Source organism: Salmo salar, chromosome ssa17 (genome assembly GCF_905237065.1).
Source record: "Salmo salar chromosome ssa17, Ssal_v3.1, whole genome shotgun sequence".
Taxonomy (NCBI): domain Eukaryota; kingdom Metazoa; phylum Chordata; class Actinopteri; order Salmoniformes; family Salmonidae; genus Salmo; species Salmo salar.
Window position 1 is genome coordinate 27,718,523 of NC_059458.1, and position 21,445 is coordinate 27,739,967.

Genomic DNA, 21,445 nt, shown 5'->3' on the forward strand with positions numbered 1-21,445 from the left:
GTGGTGTGGCCTACTGCAGTAGACAATCCATTGTGTTGTTTGCTTTGGGGTGGAGGTTCAACTTGCTCTATTAGGGGTTTCTCTTTAGTCAAAGGTGTAGCAGCAGGATTTCTTTATTTCATTTAGTTGTGTTGCCAGCAGGCCCTTATTGTAAACTAAGGAAAACTGAGCACTTTTCTTTCTAATGTAAACGTCTTTGTAACCTTGAGTTGGTTTCAGTAAATTATGGAATATTGGACAAAAGATAAGTTTGACAACTGACTGATAGACATCCTGGATTCTCTCTCCCTCTCCTTCAGGCTCTGTGACCAGTAGTTTGTCAGCCTCTCAGATGACCAGCGGGATCAGCTTGGTGTCTTTATTCTCTCTTTTGACCTGTCAGCTAGATGACCAGCGGGATCAGCTTGGTGTCCTTTAACAGTCGTGGGGACGGGCTGCACCAGAGATCCTACTCAGTCTCCTCCGCCGACCAATGGAGCGAGGCCACTGTCATCGCCAACTCAGGAGTCAGCACAGGTATGAGGAAACACACACACACACACACACACACACACACACACACACACACACACACACACACACACACACACACACACACACACACCGATAAGGAACCAGGCCACCCCTAGACCCAGTCTTTTCTTTCCTCCTGTCATTGGGCCCCAGATGGGCTCTGACTTGGAGCTCCACGGTGGGGAGCCTGCCTTAGTACAGGCAGCCTGAGAGCAGAGCTCCGCAGGGGGGCCCTTCCCCTCCTCCGCTGGGCCTTTCATTCGTCCTCCATTGATCTGCCTGCCAGGCCCCTAATGCTGTCTTAACTGTTTATCAAACTAATGGTCACTCAGAGAGACACATTAGCAAGAGCACATTTATCCTCACATGCACTGGGGGATCTGGTGTCACACACACAGCCACACACTCTCTGCCGCACGCTGAGACTGACAGCTGTCGGATCGAGGGTGTGTCGCCGTGACGATGAGTCTGAGTGACAGGTCCCCCGTGTGTTGGGCCCGTTGGCCCTGCGCTGCTCTCCTGAAATAACGTTTAAAGTTGTGAAACACTCTAATCACATTGGCTCCCAGGGGCCTCAATGCACACACACACTCTCACACACTCTCACACACACACACACACACACACACACACACACACACACACACACACACACACAAAAAAAAAGCAGCTGAGGCCCACACTAGTATCCTTTTGTCTCCTCGGTCTCTCCTTTAGCCAACTGTGGGCAGCTTATGCAAGTCAGTTCAATTTCACTCAACTTTATTTGTACAGACATTTCTGTAAGGCCATTTATCAATGAACACAAACCGTTTCTTTTTAACGGCCAAAGTAGAATGAGTGTGATTGACATCTGTAGATTGGGGATATGACTGAGGGTTGACATCTGTCAGTTTAACAAAGCTTCTGTTTAATCCAGCTAATTAACACCATATTAAAATCTGTATATTTTTACAATTCCCATTATATCACAGTATTCATTTATGCAGATCTAAAATAAAATGGGTGTACTTTGTGTGTCTGTGTATAACTGTGTATTGTGTGTCTGTGTATAACTGTGTATTGTGTGTCTGTGTATAACTGTGTATCGTGTGTCTGTGTATAACTGTGTATTGTGTGTCTGTGTATAACTGTGTATTGTGTGTCTGTGTATAACTGTGTATCGTGTGTCTGTGTATAACTGTGTATTGTGTGTCTGTGTATAACTGTGTATCGTGTGTCTGTGTATAACTGTGTATCGTGTGTCTGTATCGTGTGTCTGTGTATAACTGTGTATCGTGTGTCTGTGTATAACTGTGTTAGTGGATGTTGGGGCCCTGGAGGCGTTGAGAGCTCTGTTCTGAGCTTGTCTGAAAGCATCACGGCCCCTCAGCCTCTCTTAATATAAATAACCTTTACCCAGCCCCTTAACGAGCCTTACCCAGCCCCTTAACGAGCCTTAACGAGGTGCCCCTCCTCTCTCTCCACTGTGTCGTGACTGGGATGAGTTGTGATAGCTGGATGACTAGTTGACCAGTGGCTCCAGGGCCTGAGAAGTCATCACCTTCTGCCCCCAGAGCCCAGCCCAATGAGAGCTCTCAGGGAGAAGAAAAGGAGGACGTCTTTGTAATTAGTTTTTCTGTTGTGGCCGTCGGCTTCTGAAGGGCTTGCTGCTATTTGCTCTCCTCTGTGGCCGTCGGCTTCTGAAGGGCTTGCTGCTATTTGCTCTCCTCTGTGGCCGTCGGCTTCTGAAGGGCTTGCTGCTATTTGCTCTCCTCTGTGGCCGTCGGCTTCTGAAGGGCTTGCTGCTATTTGCTCTCCTCTGTGGCCGTCGGCTTCTGAAGGGCTTGCTGCTATTTGCCCTCCTCTGTGGCCGTTGGCTTCTGAAGGGCTTGCTGCTATTTGCTCTCCTCTGTGGCCGTTGGCTTCTGAAGGACTCTTCTCTGTGGAAGGGGCGGTTGTGTCTGAACAGTAGTCTCTGCAGCTTTGAGACTGTCTTCATACTAACCCTTTAAATAAACCCCACACCTTATACACCGGGCCTTGTATAAGTTAGTTACCTGCCTGTTTTGAATCAGATCACATTATATTCTGTCTCTTCTCCTATCTACTCATGTATAATATTCAGTTGTTGGTCCCGTGTGGCTCAGTTGGTAGAGCATGGTGTTTGCAACACCAGGGTTGTGGGTTCGATTCCCACGGGGGACCAGTACGGGGGAAAAAATGTATGAAATGAAATGTATGCATTCACTACTGTAAGTCGCTCTGGATAAGAGCGTCTGCTAAATGACTAAAATATAAAAATGTAAAATGTTGACGTGATGATTCACAGGAAGACAAGTCCCTTCAATCTAGGCCTGTCGTTTCTCCTATTGGAGGAGGGACCTAGTGCTCCACAGACAGTAATGAGTCCTATTGGAGGAGGGACCTAGTGCTCCACAGACAGTAATGAGTCCTATTGGAGGAGGGACCTAGTGCTCCACAGACAGTAATGAGTCCTATTGGAGGAGGGACCTAGTGCTCCACAGACAGTAATGAGTCCTATTGGTGGAGGGACCTAGTGCTCCACAGACAGTAATGAGTCCTATTGGTGGAGGGACCTAGTGCTCCACAGACAGTAATGAGTCCTATTGGAGGAGGGACCTAGTGCTCCACAGACAGTAATGAGTCCTATTGGAGGAGGGACCTAGTGCTCCACAGACAGTAATGAGTCCTATTGGAGGAGGGACCTAGTGCTCCACAGACAGTAATGAGTCCTATTGGAGGAGGGACCTAGTGCTCCACAGACAGTAATGAGTCCTATTGGTGGAGGGACCTAGTGCTCCACAGACAGTAATGAGTCCTATTGGTGGAGGGACCTAGTGCTCCACAGACAGTAATGAGTCCTATTGGTGGAGGGACCTAGTGCTCCACAGACAGTAATGAGTCCTATTGGTGGAGGGACCTAGTGCTCCACAGACAGTAATGAGTCCTATTGGAGAACTAGAGAAGAGATGAAGACATCCACATACTAGAAGCCCTGTAGCCTGTAAGTAGAGCTGAGGACAGGAGAGGACAGCTGCAGGGTTGTTAGTGTGTGGATATATCTGCTTTTCTCCAGTTAAATAAATATTGGCTGGCTATGACATCGATGGCCTCTGGTCTGTTAGCTGCTCTCAGTAAACACGCCCCCTTTATTCTCTCTGCATTGAGTTGCCTTTTCCCCTTAATGATGGAACAATGGGAGCAGTAATACTAATGGGTGTCTGTTTCATTAGGAGGCTGTTGTTCCCTAGACGCCTCCAGGCCTGTAGGAGCCAGGGGGATGAACCAGGGACACGGGGGGAAAGCGGAGCAAGCTAGCGTTCCTCCCTACTAAGCCAGCTTGCTGTGGGGCTAATGGCTCGCTGGGCTGAGCTGGTCGAGGCCCACGGTCGCTTCGCTGAGCTCCAACCTCCAACCCTCTGACTAACATAGTGTTCCTATTTTCAGTCCTCCGATGCTGGGGGGTGTCCCTGGCATGGCATCTTCCTCCTTCAGCTCAGGAATGCACATGCAGGAGCAACCCTGCTCCCTGGTTTTCCCTGTCCGAGTCTCTCTTACAGTGCCTAACAATATAGTCTCCACTGCCTTTCCAAGCTTGATTGGGTGATAGGCTTTAAAATGACAGCCCTGTCAGGATATCTCAGCATTTCACTTATCTGAACCTTTTCCCTGTGGTCCTGTGTGTTTTCAGAAACTGGAAACAGGAAGAAACTTATTTTGAGTTTGTGTGCGGTGCGGTGGCCCTGTGAAAGAGCCCATTGTGTGTGTGTGTGTGTGTGGGGGGGGCAGCAGCTGGTGTCTTTGATTTGGCAGACCAGGCTGTGGAATTCCATGCCTCAGGAGCTGCCCGGCCATCCTCTGATCTTCTTCTGTAAAGTAGTTGACAGACAGGAAGTCACTTTACCTCCACTTCCTGTTTACTATCCTCACTCAGAGTTGGTCTGCTTCACGCTGTTGTCACTAGTTACCACAGCCACCAAAATAGCTTGTTGGCCTTAATTTAAGTTTATGTATAAGGTTAGCAGTGTGTTTAAGGTTAGGTTTCAAATCAGATTTTATGAAGAGAAATTGTAGTCATGGGCGGGGTTTAGCCATGTAGTCATGGGCGGGGTTTAGCCAGAATTATGACTTTGTGGCTGTGGTAACTATTGACGACCGCTTCACACACAAGGCTGGGATATTATTATGCATTTACTGTTAATGAAAGTAGCACATTTCATTTGTAGAGCGCTTTTCATTTACATCAGAAATCACAAAGCTCTTTACATTGTGAGCAACCATGTTATCACCCTATCAAAGAGCACAGCATGCATATCGTCAGATTTCAGGATACAGCGTCTCAATGAACCTCTCTTCATACCAGAGTTTCATGAAGGAGAAGAGAGAGAGAGAGGCTCGCTCACAGAAAAAGAACAAGGAGACTGTTAACAACAGATACTGAGGGCGCCAGTGGGGGGATGATTGTAGAGAGAGATGAGGGATGCTGCGAGGGAGGGAGGGGATAGTGTGATATGTGAAGGTAGTGATGTAGAGAGAGGAGGGGGAGGTTGGGACGGGGGGGAGACACGGGTGAGGAGAGGGAGGAGGGGCTGCAGATGTGAGGGCTGTTAATCCCGGGTGGTTAATTGTGCGCTCCGGGATGGCATCTTGTCAGCAGAGATAAGTTGTCACGTTTTCCACTTGAGCTGAGACTAAACGATAGTCCAATAAGTTATGTCTGTCCTTGAGGCTGTCTGTTCTGTTCTGGGCAGCAGGCGCTACATCAGTGTGATAGGAGCTCGCTCCGTGCCAGCAGCCCCTCCCCCTAACCCCACTGTCCACATCAGTCCCGCCGCCCACGCTGATATTGATGGGAACTGAATGTTATTTTATTCCGCCGCAAGTCACAGCTGTCAGCTCAGCGTCTCGTAGCCTCCTAGCCTGATATCCTGGGCCAGCCAGGGAAGGAGGAGGAGAACAGCCAAATGAATGGCAGCTTCTTCCACTGACTGCTACGGATGGCTCCATAGAGCTGGACACATCCACACTCATCTCCTGTATCACTGCTTCCCTAGCTGGACACATCCACACTCATCTCCTGTATTACTGCTTCCCTAGCTGGACACATCCACACTCAGCTCCTGTATCACTGCTTCCCTAGCTGGACACATCCACACTCAGCTCCTGTATCACTGCTTCCCTAGCTGGACACATCCACACTCATCTCCTGTATTACTGCTTCCCTAGCTGGACACATCCACACTCAGCTCCTGTATTACTGCTTCCCTAGCTGGACACATCCACACTCAGCTCCTGTATTACTGTTACCTAGCTGGACACATCCACACTCAGCTCCTGTATTACTGCTTCCCTAGCTGGACACATCCACACTCAGCTCCTGTATTACTGCTTCCCTAGCTGGACACATCCACACTCATCTCCTGTATTACTGCTTCCCTAGCTGGACACATCCACACTCAGCTCCTGTATTACTGCTTCCCTAGCTGGACACATCCACACTCAGACCCTGTATTACTGCTTCCCTAGCTGGACACATCCACACTCAGCCCCTGTATTACTGCTTACCTAGCTGGACACATCCACACTCAGCCCCTGTATTACTGCTTCCCTAGCTGGACACAGCCTCACTCAGACCCTGTATCACTGTTACTAGCTGGACACATCCACACTCAGACCCTGTATTACTGTTCCTAGCTGGACACAGCCACACTCAGACCCTGTATTACTGTTCCTAGCTGGACACATCCTCACTCAGACCCTGTATCACTGTTACTAGCTGGACACATCCACACTCAGACCCTGTATCACTGTTACTAGCTGGACACATCCACACTCAGACCCTGTATTACTGTTCCTAGCTGGACACAGCCACACTCAGACCCTGTATTACTGTTCCTAGCTGGACACAGCCTCACTCAGACCCTGTATTACTGTTCCTAGCTGGACACATCCTCACTCAGACCCTGTATTACTGTTACTAGCTGGACACAGCCACACTCAGACCCTGTATCACTGTTCCTAGCTGGACACATCCACACTCAGACCCTGTATTACTGTTACTAGCTGGACACATCCACACTCAGACCCTGTATTACTGTTCCTAGCTGGACACAGCCTCACTCAGACCCTGTATCACTGTTACTAGCTGGACACAGCCTCACTCAGACCCTGTATTACTGTTCCTAGCTGGACACAGCCACACTCAGACCCTGTATCACTGTTACTAGCTGGACACAGCCACACTCAGACCCTGTATCACTGTTACTAGCTGGACACAGCCTCACTCAGACCCTGTATCACTGTTACTAGCTGGACACATCCTCACTCAGACCCTGTATTACTGTTACTAGCTGGACACATCCTCACTCAGACCCTGTATTACTGTTCCTAGCTGGACACATCCACACTCAGACCCTGTATTACTGTTCCTAGCTGGACACAGCCTCACTCAGACCCTGTATTACTGTTACTAGCTGGACACAGCCTCACTCAGACCCTGTATTACTGTTACTAGCTGGACACAGCCACACTCAGACCCTGTATTACTGTTACTAGCTGGACACATCCACACTCAGACCCTGTATTACTGTTACTAGCTGGACACATCCACACTCAGACCCTGTATTACTGTTCCTAGCTGGACACATCCACACTCAGACCCTGTATCACTGTTACTAGCTGGACACAGCCACACTCAGACCCTGTATTACTGTTACTAGCTGGACACAGCCTCACTCAGACCCTGTATTACTGTTACTAGCTGGACACATCCACACTCAGACCCTGTATTACTGTTACTAGCTGGACACAGCCACACTCAGACCCTGTATTACTGTTCCTAGCTGGACACAGCCTCACTCAGACCCTGTATTACTGTTACTAGCTGGACACAGCCACACTCAGACCCTGTATTACTGTTCCTAGCTGGACACAGCCTCACTCAGACCCTGTATTACTGTTCCTAGCTGGACACATCCACACTCAGACCCTGTATTACTGTTCCTAGCTGGACACATCCACACTCAGACCCTGTATTACTGTTCCTAGCTGGACACATCCACACTCAGACCCTGTATTACTGTTCCTAGCTGGACACATCCACACTCAGACCCTGTATTACTGTTACTAGCTGGACACATCCACACTCAGACCCTGTATCACTGTTACTAGCTGGACACAGCCACACTCAGACCCTGTATTACTGTTCCTAGCTGGACACATCCACACTCAGACCCTGTATCACTGTTACTAGCTGGACACATCCACACTCAGACCCTGTATTACTGTTACTAGCTGGACACAGCCTCACTCAGACCCTGTATTACTGTTACTAGCTGGACACATCCACACTCAGACCCTGTATTACTGTTACTAGCTGGACACATCCACACTCAGACCCTGTATTACTGTTACTAGCTGGACACAGCCACACTCAGACCCTGTATTACTGTTCCTAGCTGGACACATCCACACTCAGACCCTGTATCACTGTTACTAGCTGGACACAGCCACACTCAGACCCTGTATTACTGTTACTAGCTGGACACATCCTCACTCAGACCCTGTATTACTGTTACTAGCTGGACACATCCACACTCAGACCCTGTATTACTGTTACTAGCTGGACACAGCCTCACTCAGACCCTGTATCACTGTTACTAGCTGGACACATCCTCACTCAGACCCTGTATTACTGTTCCTAGCTGGACACATCCACACTCAGACCCTGTATTACTGTTCCTAGCTGGACACATCCACACTCAGACCCTGTATTACTGTTACTAGCTGGACACAGCCACACTCAGACCCTGTATTACTGTTACTAGCTGGACACATCCACACTCAGACCCTGTATTACTGTTCCTAGCTGGACACAGCCTCACTCAGACCCTGTATTACTGTTCCTAGCTGGACACAGCCACACTCAGACCCTGTATTACTGTTACTAGCTGGACACAGCCTCACTCAGACCCTGTATTACTGTTACTAGCTGGACACATCCACACTCAGACCCTGTATTACTGTTCCTAGCTGGACACAGCCACACTCAGCTCCTGTATTACTGTTTCCCTAGCTGGACACATCCACACTCAGACCCTGTATTACTGTTACTAGCTGGACACATCCACACTCAGACCCTGTATTACTGTTCCTAGCTGGACACATCCACACTCAGACCCTGTATTACTGTTCCTAGCTGGACACATCCACACTCAGACCCTGTATCACTGTTACTAGCTGGACACATCCACACTCAGACCCTGTATTACTGTTCCTAGCTGGACACAGCCTCACTCAGACCCTGTATTACTGTTCCTAGCTGGACACATCCACACTCAGACCCTGTATTACTGTTCCTAGCTGGACACAGCCTCACTCAGACCCTGTATCACTGTTACTAGCTGGACACATCCACACTCAGACCCTGTATTACTGTTCCTAGCTGGACACATCCACACTCAGACCCTGTATTACTGTTCCTAGCTGGACACATCCACACTCAGACCCTGTATCACTGTTACTAGCTGGACACATCCACACTCAGACCCTGTATTACTGTTCCTAGCTGGACACAGCCTCACTCAGACCCTGTATTACTGTTACTAGCTGGACACATCCACACTCAGACCCTGTATTACTGTTACTAGCTGGACACATCCACACTCAGACCCTGTATTACTGTTCCTAGCTGGACACATCCACACTCAGACCCTGTATCACTGTTCCTAGCTGGACACAGCCACACTCAGACCCTGTATTACTGTTCCTAGCTGGACACAGCCACACTCAGACCCTGTATTACTGTTACTAGCTGGACACATCCTCACTCAGACCCTGTATTACTGTTCCTAGCTGGACACAGCCTCACTCAGACCCTGTATCACTGTTACTAGCTGGACACAGCCTCACTCAGACCCTGTATTACTGTTACTAGCTGGACACATCCACACTCAGACCCTGTATTACTGTTACTAGCTGGACACATCCACACTCAGACCCTGTATTACTGTTCCTAGCTGGACACATCCTCACTCAGACCCTGTATTACTGTTCCTAGCTGGACACATCCACACTCAGACCCTGTATTACTGTTCCTAGCTGGACACATCCACACTCAGACCCTGTATTACTGTTCCTAGCTGGACACATCCACACTCAGACCCTGTATTACTGTTACTAGCTGGACACATCCACACTCAGACCCTGTATTACTGTTCCTAGCTGGACACATCCACACTCAGACCCTGTATTACTGTTCCTAGCTGGACACATCCACACTCAGACCCTGTATTACTGTTACTAGCTGGACACATCCACACTCAGACCCTGTATTACTGTTACTAGCTGGACACATCCACACTCAGACCCTGTATCACTGTTCCTAGCTGGACACATCCACACTCAGCTCCTGTATTACTGCTTCCCTAGCTGGACACATCCACACTCAGCTCCTGTATTACTGCTTCCCTAGCTGGACACAGCCACACTCAGACCCTGTATCACTGTTACTAGCTGGACACATCCACACTCAGACCCTGTATCACTGTTACTAGCTGGACACATCCACACTCAGACCCTGTATCACTGTTACTAGCTGGACACATCCACACTCAGACCCTGTATTACTGTTACTAGCTGGACACATCCACACTCAGACCCTGTATTACTGTTACTAGCTGGACACAGCCTCACTCAGACCCTGTATTACTGTTACTAGCTGGACACATCCACACTCAGACCCTGTATTACTGTTCCTAGCTGGACACAGCCTCACTCAGACCCTGTATCGCTGGACACAGCCTCACTCAGACCCTGTATTACTGTTCCTAGCTGGACACAGCCACACTCAGACCCTGTATTACTGTTCCTAGCTGGACACAGCCACACTCAGACCCTGTATTACTGTTCCTAGCTGGACACAGCCTCACTCAGACCCTGTATCGCAGGACACAGCCTCACTCAGACCCTGTATTACTGTTACTAGCTGGACACAGCCTCACTCAGACCCTGTATTACTGTTCCTAGCTGGACACAGCCTCACTCAGACCCTGTATCACTGTTCCTAGCTGGACACAGCCTCACTCAGACCCTGTATTACTGTTACTAGCTGGACACATCCACACTCAGACCCTGTATTACTGTTCCTAGCTGGACACAGCCACACTCAGACCCTGTATTACTGTTCCTAGCTGGACACAGCCTCACTCAGACCCTGTATCGCTGGACACAGCCACACTCAGACCCTGTATTACTGTTCCTAGCTGGACACAGCCTCACTCAGACCCTGTATCACTGTTACTAGCTGGACACATCCACACTCAGACCCTGTATTACTGTTCCTAGCTGGACACAGCCTCACTCAGACCCTGTATTACTGTTCCTAGCTGGACACAGCCTCACTCAGACCCTGTATTACTGTTACTAGCTGGACACATCCACACTCAGACCCTGTATCACTGTTCCTAGCTGGACACAGCCTCACTCAGACCCTGTATCACTGTTACTAGCTGGACACATCCACACTCAGACCCTGTATTACTGTTCCTAGCTGGACACATCCTCACTCAGACCCTGTATTACTGTTACTAGCTGGACACATCCACACTCAGACCCTGTATTACTGTTCCTAGCTGGACACATCCACACTCAGACCCTGTATCACTGTTCCTAGCTGGACACATCCTCACTCAGACCCTGTATTACTGTTACTAGCTGGACACATCCACACTCAGACCCTGTATTACTGTTCCTAGCTGGACACATCCACACTCAGACCCTGTATTACTGTTCCTAGCTGGACACATCCACACTCAGACCCTGTATTACTGTTACTAGCTGGACACATCCACACTCAGACCCTGTATTACTGTTACTAGCTGGACACATCCACACTCAGACCCTGTATTACTGTTCCTAGCTGGACACAGCCTCACTCAGACCCTGTATTACTGTTACTAGCTGGACACATCCACACTCAGACCCTGTATTACTGTTACTAGCTGGACACATCCACACTCAGACCCTGTATCACTGTTCCTAGCTGGACACATCCACACTCAGACCCTGTATCACTGTTCCTAGCTGGACACATCCACACTCAGACCCTGTATCACTGTTACTAGCTGGACACATCCACACTCAGACCCTGTATTACTGTTACTAGCTGGACACATCCACACTCAGACCCTGTATCACTGTTACTAGCTGGACACATCCACACTCAGACCCTGTATTACTGTTCCTAGCTGGACACAGCCTCACTCAGACCCTGTATTACTGTTACTAGCTGGACACATCCACACTCAGACCCTGTATTACTGTTACTAGCTGGACACATCCACACTCAGACCCTGTATCACTGTTCCTAGCTGGACACAGCCTCACTCAGACCCTGTATTACTGTTACTAGCTGGACACATCCACACTCAGACCCTGTATTACTGTTACTAGCTGGACACATCCACACTCAGACCCTGTATTACTGTTCCTAGCTGGACACATCCACACTCAGACCCTGTATTACTGTTCCTAGCTGGACACATCCACACTCAGACCCTGTATTACTGTTCCTAGCTGGACACAGCCTCACTCAGACCCTGTATTACTGTTACTAGCTGGACACATCCACACTCAGACCCTGTATTACTGTTCCTAGCTGGACACAGCCTCACTCAGACCCTGTATTACTGTTCCTAGCTGGACACATCCACACTCAGACCCTGTATTACTGTTCCTAGCTGGACACAGCCTCACTCAGACCCTGTATCACTGTTACTAGCTGGACACATCCACACTCAGACCCTGTATTACTGTTACTAGCTGGACACATCCACACTCAGACCCTGTATCACTGTTACTAGCTGGACACAGCCACACTCAGACCCTGTATTACTGTTCCTAGCTGGACACATCCACACTCAGACCCTGTATCACTGTTACTAGCTGGACACATCCACACTCAGACCCTGTATCACTGTTACTAGCTGGACACATCCACACTCAGACCCTGTATTACTGTTACTAGCTGGACACATCCACACTCAGACCCTGTATTACTGTTCCTAGCTGGACACAGCCTCACTCAGACCCTGTATTACTGTTCCTAGCTGGACACAGCCTCACTCAGACCCTGTATCACTGTTACTAGCTGGACACAGCCTCACTCAGACCCTGTATTACTGTTCCTAGCTGGACACATCCACACTCAGACCCTGTATTACTGTTACTAGCTGGACACATCCACACTCAGACCCTGTATTACTGTTCCTAGCTGGACACAGCCACACTCAGACCCTGTATTACTGTTACTAGCTGGACACATCCACACTCAGACCCTTTATTACTGTTACTAGCTGGACACAGCCACACTCAGACCCTGTATTACTGTTCCTAGCTGGACACAGCCACACTCAGACCCTGTATTACTGTTCCTAGCTGGACACATCCACACTCAGACCCTGTATCACTGTTACTAGCTGGACACATCCACACTCAGACCCTGTATTACTGTTACTAGCTGGACACATCCACACTCAGACCCTGTATTACTGTTACTAGCTGGACACAGCCACACTCAGACCCTGTATTACTGTTCCTAGCTGGACACATCCACACTCAGACCCTGTATCACTGTTACTAGCTGGACACATCCACACTCAGACCCTGTATTACTGTTACATGCTGGACACATCCACACTCAGACCCTGTATTACTGTTACTAGCTGGACACAGCCACACTCAGACCCTGTATCGCTGGACACAGCCTCACTCAGACCCTGTAATTCTGTTCCTAGCTGGACACAGCCACACTCAGACCCTGTATCACTGTTACTAGCTGGACACATCCACACTCAGACCCTGTATCACTGTTACTAGCTGGACACAGCCACACTCAGACCCTGTATTACTGTTCCTAGCTGGACACATCCACACTCAGACCCTGTATTACTGTTACTAGCTGGACACATCCACACTCAGACCCTGTATTACTGTTCCTAGCTGGACACATCCACACTCAGACCCTGTATCAATGTTACTAGCTGGACACATCCACACTCAGACCCTGTATTACTGTTCCTAGCTGGACACATCCACACTCAGACCCTTTATCACTGTTACTAGCTGGACACATCCACACTCAGACCCTGTATTACTGTTACTAGCTGGACACATCCACACTCAGACCCTGTATTACTGTTCCTAGCTGGACACAGCCACACTCAGACCCTGTATTACTGTTCCTAGCTGGACACATCCACACTCAGACCCTGTATTACTGTTCCTAGCTGGACACAGCCTCACTCAGACCCTGTATTACTTTTACTAGCTGGACACAGCCACACTCAGACCCTGTATTACTGTTCCTAGCTGGACACAGCCTCACTCAGACCCTGTATTACTGTTCCTAGCTGGACACATCCACACTCAGACCCTGTATTACTGTTCCTAGCTGGACACAGCCTCACTCGGTAAAAAAGAAAGGGGGGGGGGTCAAAATTCTGTTTACATGGATATGCTTCTTAATTAGGCCTATTTGAAACAAGTGATTTCACTTTGTTATTATCATGGCATTTCATTATTCAGGTTATTAATTATAAATATTACTACAATTCAGAAATTCCAGGTTGGAGATTATCTCTCATTTTCATATTTGCATAACATTAAAGGAGTCTGAACAAAGATGCTTACCTTGTCTGCAGCTTTTCTGCATATTTACCTTTTTTTTTTATACAGATCCAATTCCGACGCACAAAATCATTCAAACGTAGTCCGTTGTGTTTTCTCCCACTTTTCCCCAAGTATTTGTATAACGTCACAAACCCTGCTGCTGCGGTCATTCGATGGTAGTGGCATATGTTCTTCAAAGAGAGGACGGCGTAACGAGAGAAGTAATGTAATCTGAGCTACTGAAAATAGGCCTTTTACCAGATGAAATCATGACAAGAGCGTTTGATTCTTATTAAGAGATGGAGACCAGACAGGCTACTTTAGGAAAGGTACATATAGGCCTGTAGAGAGAATCAGTCAACTCACACCGTTCAGTCAAAACCACCAGCGTAGTATGTCAGACACAAGCAAATATTTCTCCTTTCCTTAAAACATATAAAAAGAACTTGGCCTACCTTAGTCTTTCTGAAAGTAGACTATAAGATAATGAATTGACAAGGAAAGTATGAAGGGACAGCTGTGATATAGCATGAAATTGACTATCATTACAATAGAAACAAATACATGCAAAAAAAATAAAATAAATGCGGACTTCGTTGACTTGCAGTATGAGGTGAGGAAGCTCACTCCTTTTTCTCTCCAATTTCGTGATCTCCAATTGGTAGTTAATCTTGTCCCATCGCTGCAACTCCCCTACGGACTCGGAAGAGGCGAAGGTTGAGAGCCATGCGTCCTCCGAAACACGACCCTGCCAAGCCATACTGCTTCTTGACACACTGCTCGCTTAACTCGGAAGCCAGCCGCACCAATGTGTCGGAGGAAACACCGTACAGCCGGCGACCGAAGTCAGCGTGCATGCGCCCGGCCCGCCACAAGGAGTCGCTAGAGTGCGATGGGACATGGACATCCCGGTCGACCAAACCCTCCCCTAACCCGGATGACGCTTGGCCAATTGTGTGCCGCCTCATGGGTCTCCCGTTCGCAGCCTGCTATGACACAGTCTGGGATCGAACCCGGCTCTGTAGTGATGCCTCTATCACTGCGATGCAGTGCCTTAGATCGCTGCGCTACTCGGGAGGCAAATTCTCCTTGTGTTGGTGAGTTAAGATTATCAGAAATCAGACATCCCCAAATGGGCCCTTTCCTTCCTTGAACATTTGTGAGAGGCAGGCCAGGTTCTTCTATGCATGTTCAGGGGCGTGCGCTCTGTCAACATTAACAGGACAGAGAAACCAGACACATGCTCATTGCTCACATGGAGCATATAAATGATGGTATGAAATAAACCACAACTTGTTTCTCACAACGTTTCCACTCCGAGAATGTAATGGTAAATTACTATAATTAATACATCCATGAACAGAAATTAATGTTACTAAATGACAGGGATAAACGGTAAATTGGCTGTTTTACAAACAGTAGGCTACCACGTGCATTCATAAAAGAGCATTGCGGGCCGTCTCTGTTTAGCCCAGGCTACTATTCTACTTAGCGGGGATAGGAGGGCGTACATTTTTTGGGGGGTCTCGCCTAGGGCGGGATATGGACCAGGACCGGCCCTGATCAGCGTTGATTAGTCTATAAATTAAGAAAAGATTCTGTATCAATTTGAATAGTCAGACACATCCCCTAAAATTGTAAAATACCTATTTATTTATTTATTTACTAGCAAGCAATGAAAACGTGCATTGAATAAAAGAAAGTCAACACATCAAAGTTCCATAGTCTATAGAGCTGAACACCCCCGCGTCTAGCAGATGAGCTGCTCCAGCATCAAAGTTCCATAGTCTATAGAGCTGAACACCCCCGCGTCTAGCAGATGAGCTGCTCCAGCATCAAAGTTCCATAGTCTATAGAGCTTCCCCGTCTAGCAGATGAGCTGCTCCAGCATCAAAGTTCCATAGTCTATAGAGCTTAACACCCCCTCGTCTAGCAGATGAGCTGCTCCAGCATCAAAGTTCCATAGTCTATAGAGCTTAACACCCCCATGTCTAGCAGATGAGCTGCTCCAGCATCAAAGTTCCATAGTCTATAGAGCTTAACACCCCCATGTCTAGCAGATGAGCTGCTCCAGCATTAAAGTTCCATAGTCTATAGAGCTGAACACCCCCGCGTCTAGCAGATGAGCTGCTCCAGCATCAAAGGACAGTTGGAAAGAGGAAGAGATGTAGAAAGTTTAATAGACCAAGTTAGCAAAACAACTGCTTATAATCATTAGTAAAGTTTATCTACATGAAAATAAAGTTAAATATATATATTTTTTATCCTAAAATGAATGTAGGCATGTTTTAAACGCTTTTGACGGTTATTTTATTTTCATGACCGTCTTCATCCATAACCGTCAGTTACACGGTTATTCAGTTACCTTCACAGCCCTAGTTGCTGTTTACTCTTGGTTACTCAACATATTTTCAAAAGTATTTCTGGTCCTTCATCGCTTCCATTTTCTTGTTGTGGAGAAGCAGAATTATCTAACGGTCTGTCTCTTTCCCTGTAGACACGGGTCTGGGAGAGTCTGTGTGCTCCAGCCCCTCCATCTCCAACACCACCAGCCCTAAGATGGACCCGCCCCCTCGCCGCACGCCAACCGCAAGAAGCACCGCCGGAAGAAGAGCACCAGCAACTTCAAAGCCGACGGCCTCTCTGGTACTGCGGAAGGTAACGCCATCTCCCCTCCCCTCTCCGTTTTCCAGCCCTGGTCCGCCCGCTAAAACGCTCCCCCTAGCTAACGAACACCAAGGCTATACACTAACTGGGTTCTAGGTGCTAAGCTGCTCTGCTATTGAATGAATGAGTCTGGAAAAGAATGCAGCAACAAACCTAGGAAGTACAAAACTATGATTAACCTATTGATTTCAGATAACTAATGATTGTCAATGATGGCTGAATATCTAACTAGGCTTACCCTTTAGTCTTGGACCAGGTAACTCTTTTAAAGAGATTTTATTCCAATGATATTAAACCGGATAAATACATGGTACGTTAAATGAATATTTGAATATGATAAGGCACCGTATGTTGCCGTAGGAACAGGTATGGGAAACGCAGCCATGTCTTCCCACGAGCCCCCTTACGTCACTCTGCTTGTGGAAGGGGGTTCCCCATTCTTTTCTCTCATCCCTCCATTCCTCCTCTCTTTCTGTCTGTCTGTCAGTCAGATGTGTGTTTTCAGCACTGCTAATAGTAAACATGACATAGTACTCTGTCACAATGAATGGCACTGAATGGATTGCTCTTAAACACACGTTTACTTGTGGATACACAGGTGTTAATAGGCTCAAATACACTCTCTTGGGGTATCAAACACACTGATGCATCCTCACTCATGCGCACACACACACACACACACACACACATACACAAAACGTCACATACCATTGTGAATGGGAGTGGAACAGATTCAGAGTTGGTAGCAGATGTGTGATGTAATGTGTAGCACTTCCATCAGAGGGAATCACGTGGCTGACAAGACAAGTGCCTGTCTTCTGTCTCTGTCTGGGGTCACTCCATCTCCTCGCCTGCCTGCCTGGCTGGCTGGCTGGCTGGCTGGGACTGGGAGGAATACTGGAGCAGATAGACTACTGGGAATGGGACATTATAATGCAGGGGGCTGAATGTGTAATATATTTCACCTAGCTCGCAAACAGGCCATGTTGAATGTAGGAAATGAATGGAACTTACTATGTGTGTTTATCTGAGGTGAGTGATCTGACACCGTTTGATGTGTGTTTATCTGAGGTGAGTGGTCTGACACCGTCTGATATGTGTTTATCTGAGGTGAGTGATCTGACACCGTTTGATGTGTGTTTATCTGAGGTGAGTGATCTGACACCGTTTGATGTGTGTTTATCTGAGGCGAGTGATCTGACACCGTTTGAAATCATCGTAGTACCCAGCGGGCTTTATGAAACTACCAAAGGCGTCCAGCGGCTGGTCCATATCTTCACTCTTGAAACTGATTTAATATTCATTCAATCTCCTTCATAGTTAGAATGGCGCTGTTGGTAGTAGCGTCCATTTTATTGGCTGCTAACCATAAAATGTATTTTTTGTATATAATATTTCCGCCATTGTTTCCTATGAACGTAAAAGAGCTTCTGGACATCAGAACAGCTATCGCTAACCTTGATTTGGACGAGGTGAAACTTATATTGATCATCCGGACCAGACCCAAAGCCCAGACACGAAGGAGGAGGAGACGGCGCTATAGAAGCCGGCGTGCAGGATACATGACGAGACTATATCGGAGAGTGGATAAACCACCTCTACCCGCCGTGCTATTGGCGAACGTGCAATCACTGGAGAATAAACTGGATGAGCGCCGTTCGAGACTATCCTGTCAACGTGATCTGAAAAACTGTAATATCCTATGTTTCTCTGAGTCGTGGCTGAACAAGGACATGGTAAATATAAATCAAGGTTGTTTTTCTATACAGCGGCAGAACAGAGCAGTGGCATCGGGGAAGCTCAGGGGAGGTGGTGTCTTTCTTATCAACAGCTGGTGCGTGATCTCTAATATTAAGGAAGTCTCGAGGTTCTGCTTGCCTGAGTTAGAATACCCCATGATAAGCTGTAGATCATACTATTTACCAAGAGAGTTTTCATCTATCAAACGAGCTAAATACCTTCTATGTTCGCTTCGAGGCAAGCAACACTAAACCATGAGTGCACCAGCTGTTCCAGACGACTGTGTGACCACGCTGTCCGTAGCCGAAGTAAGACCTTTAAACTAGGGATGCACGATATATCGGTAAGCATATCGTAATTGGCCGATATTAGCTAGAAATGCCAACATCGGCATCAGTCCGATGTCTAGTTTAACGCCAATGTGCAAAACCCATGTCAAAGCTGACGTGCATACCTATATAACATAGCTATATGATGTAATGACAAAAAATACAGCGCTACATAGAGCAAAAGCAGAAAAATACTAAGTGCACACTTCCAACAACTAAACAAGTTCAAGTCGAGCAGTCATTTGAAAGAGTAAGAACATTTCAGCGAGACAACTCAAAAGGTGAAATCCATTAACGCCAAGATAATGGAATTCATTGCTCTTGACAATCAACCATTCTTTGTCGTGGGTGATGTTGGCTTTCGCCCACTGGTCGAGCACCTCAAACCCCGGTAGGCGCTATGTTGCCCTACCGGAGTTACACAGTATTGTTGAAACGCACATCCATGAGCTACTTGCTATGGGCATTACTGCTATTAGCTTCACGACTGACATTTGGACCAGCGATGTCAGCCCCATGAGCATGCTGAGTCTGACAGCACAGTGGGTCGACGAGGATTTCGTACTGAGGAAAGTTGTATTTCATGCTCATGAATGTGCTGGTTGTCATACCGCTACTGCCGTTTCAATTGCATTTGAGAACATGTTTGAAACTTGGAAACATGAACAGACTCTAACTCCATTCAAAGAACTGACTGGAGAAATAAGCTCATCAACAGTGTCTGTAGCAGACGTGATACCCTCTGTCATGGTATTGACATGTCTGCTCAACAACACTGCCGACACAGACCGTGGGGTTAAAACTGCCCACACAGACCGTGGGGTTAAAACTGCCCACACAGACCGTGGGGTTAAAACTGCCCACACAGACCGTGGGGTTAAAACTGCCCCACGCCGTGGGGTTAAAATTGCCCACACAGACCGTGGGGTTAAAACTGCGCACACAGACCGTGGGGTTAAAACTGCCCACACAGACCGTGGGGTTAAAACTGCCCACACAGACCGTGGGGTTAAAACTGCCCACACAGACCGTGGGGTTAAAACTGCCCACACAGACCGTGGGGTTAAAACTGCCCACACAGACCGTGGGGTTAAAACTGCCCACACAGACCGTGGGGTTAAAACTGCCCACACAGACCGTGGGGTTAAAACTTGCAGAAGTACTCTATAAGAGGGTGTCAACTCGCAATTCGGTGGCATTTTCTCTGAGCCTCTACTGTGTCGCCACCATGCTCGATGCTAGGTACAAGGACCGCTACTTCAATGGTTTTGTTTTGTCAAGGAAAATATCAGATATCGCTATCGGCCAAAAATGTTGTTGCATCCCTACTTTAAACAGGTTAGCATTCACAAGGCCACAGGGTCAGGTGGATTACCAGGACAGGGACTCGGAGCATTCGCTGACCAGCTGGCAAGTGTCTAAACTTACCTACATGTTTCAAGCAGACCACCATTGTCCCTGTACCCAAGAACACCAAGGTAACCTGTCTAAATGACTATCGCCCTGTAGCATTCACATCTGTAGCCATGATATGCGCTGAAAGGCTGGTCATGGCTCACATCAAACCATCATCCCAGACACCATGGACCCATTCCAATTTGCATACCGCCCCAACAGATCCAGAGATGATGCAATCTCTAAACTCCACACTGTCCTTTCCCACCTGGACAAAAGGAACACCTACGTGAGAATGCTGTTCATTGACTACAGCTCAGTGTTCAACACCATAGTCCACTCCAAGCTCATCACTTAGCTAAGGACCCAAACACCTCCCTCTGCAACTGGATCCTGGATTTCCTGACGAACTTGAAGTTCCTTGTGTCCACATCACTAAGGAATTATCATGGTCCATGAAGAGGGCACAACAACGCCTCTTCCCCCTCAGGAGGCTGAAAAGATTTGGCATGGGCCCTCAGATCCTCAAAAGGTTCTACAAGCTGCACCATTGAGAGTATCTTGACTGGCTGCATCACCTCTTGGTATGGCAACTGCTTGGCAAGCGGTACCGATGCACCAAGTCTGGATCCAACAGGACCCTGAACAGCTTCGACCTACAAGCCATAAGACTGCTACATAGTTAGTCTGGGTAACTATTGGTTAACTATTTAACTATCTGCATTGACCATTTTTATACTAACTCTTTTGACTCATCACATACGCTGCTGTTACAGTTTATTATCATCCTGTTGCCTAGTCACTTTCTCTACCTATATGTACATATCTACCTCAATTACCTCATGCCCCTGCACATTGACTCCCTACTGGTACCCTGTGTATATAACCAACTTATCATTGGCTCGGTACTGGTACCCCGTGTATATGGCCAAGTAATCGTTACTCATTGTGGATTAATTCCTTGTGTTGTTACACACTTTATTCAAAAAATGTTTTAGGTGGAGCGTGCTTCCTTCACACCCCCAACCCAGCACGCTTTTCCCGAAGGCTGAGCATTGTGAGACGCTCCCCCAGCCAGCCGGCCTCTGTGCAGCCCCATTCGTCAGCGGGGCACTTAAGTGAAATATTAT

At 47.7% G+C, this 21,445-nt stretch overlaps 1 protein-coding gene across 1 annotated transcript in view; it reads left to right on the plus strand.

The window, feature by feature from the left end:
• agap1 (ArfGAP with GTPase domain, ankyrin repeat and PH domain 1) overlaps positions 1 to 21,445 on the plus strand; it is a 310,237-nt gene that overhangs the window by 219,160 nt on the left and 69,632 nt on the right. The window contains 4 exon segments of the mRNA XM_045699311.1: positions 300 to 352; positions 408 to 516; positions 16,682 to 16,756; positions 16,759 to 16,842. Coding sequence (XP_045555267.1) covers positions 300 to 352; positions 408 to 516; positions 16,682 to 16,756; positions 16,759 to 16,842 — 321 coding nt within the window.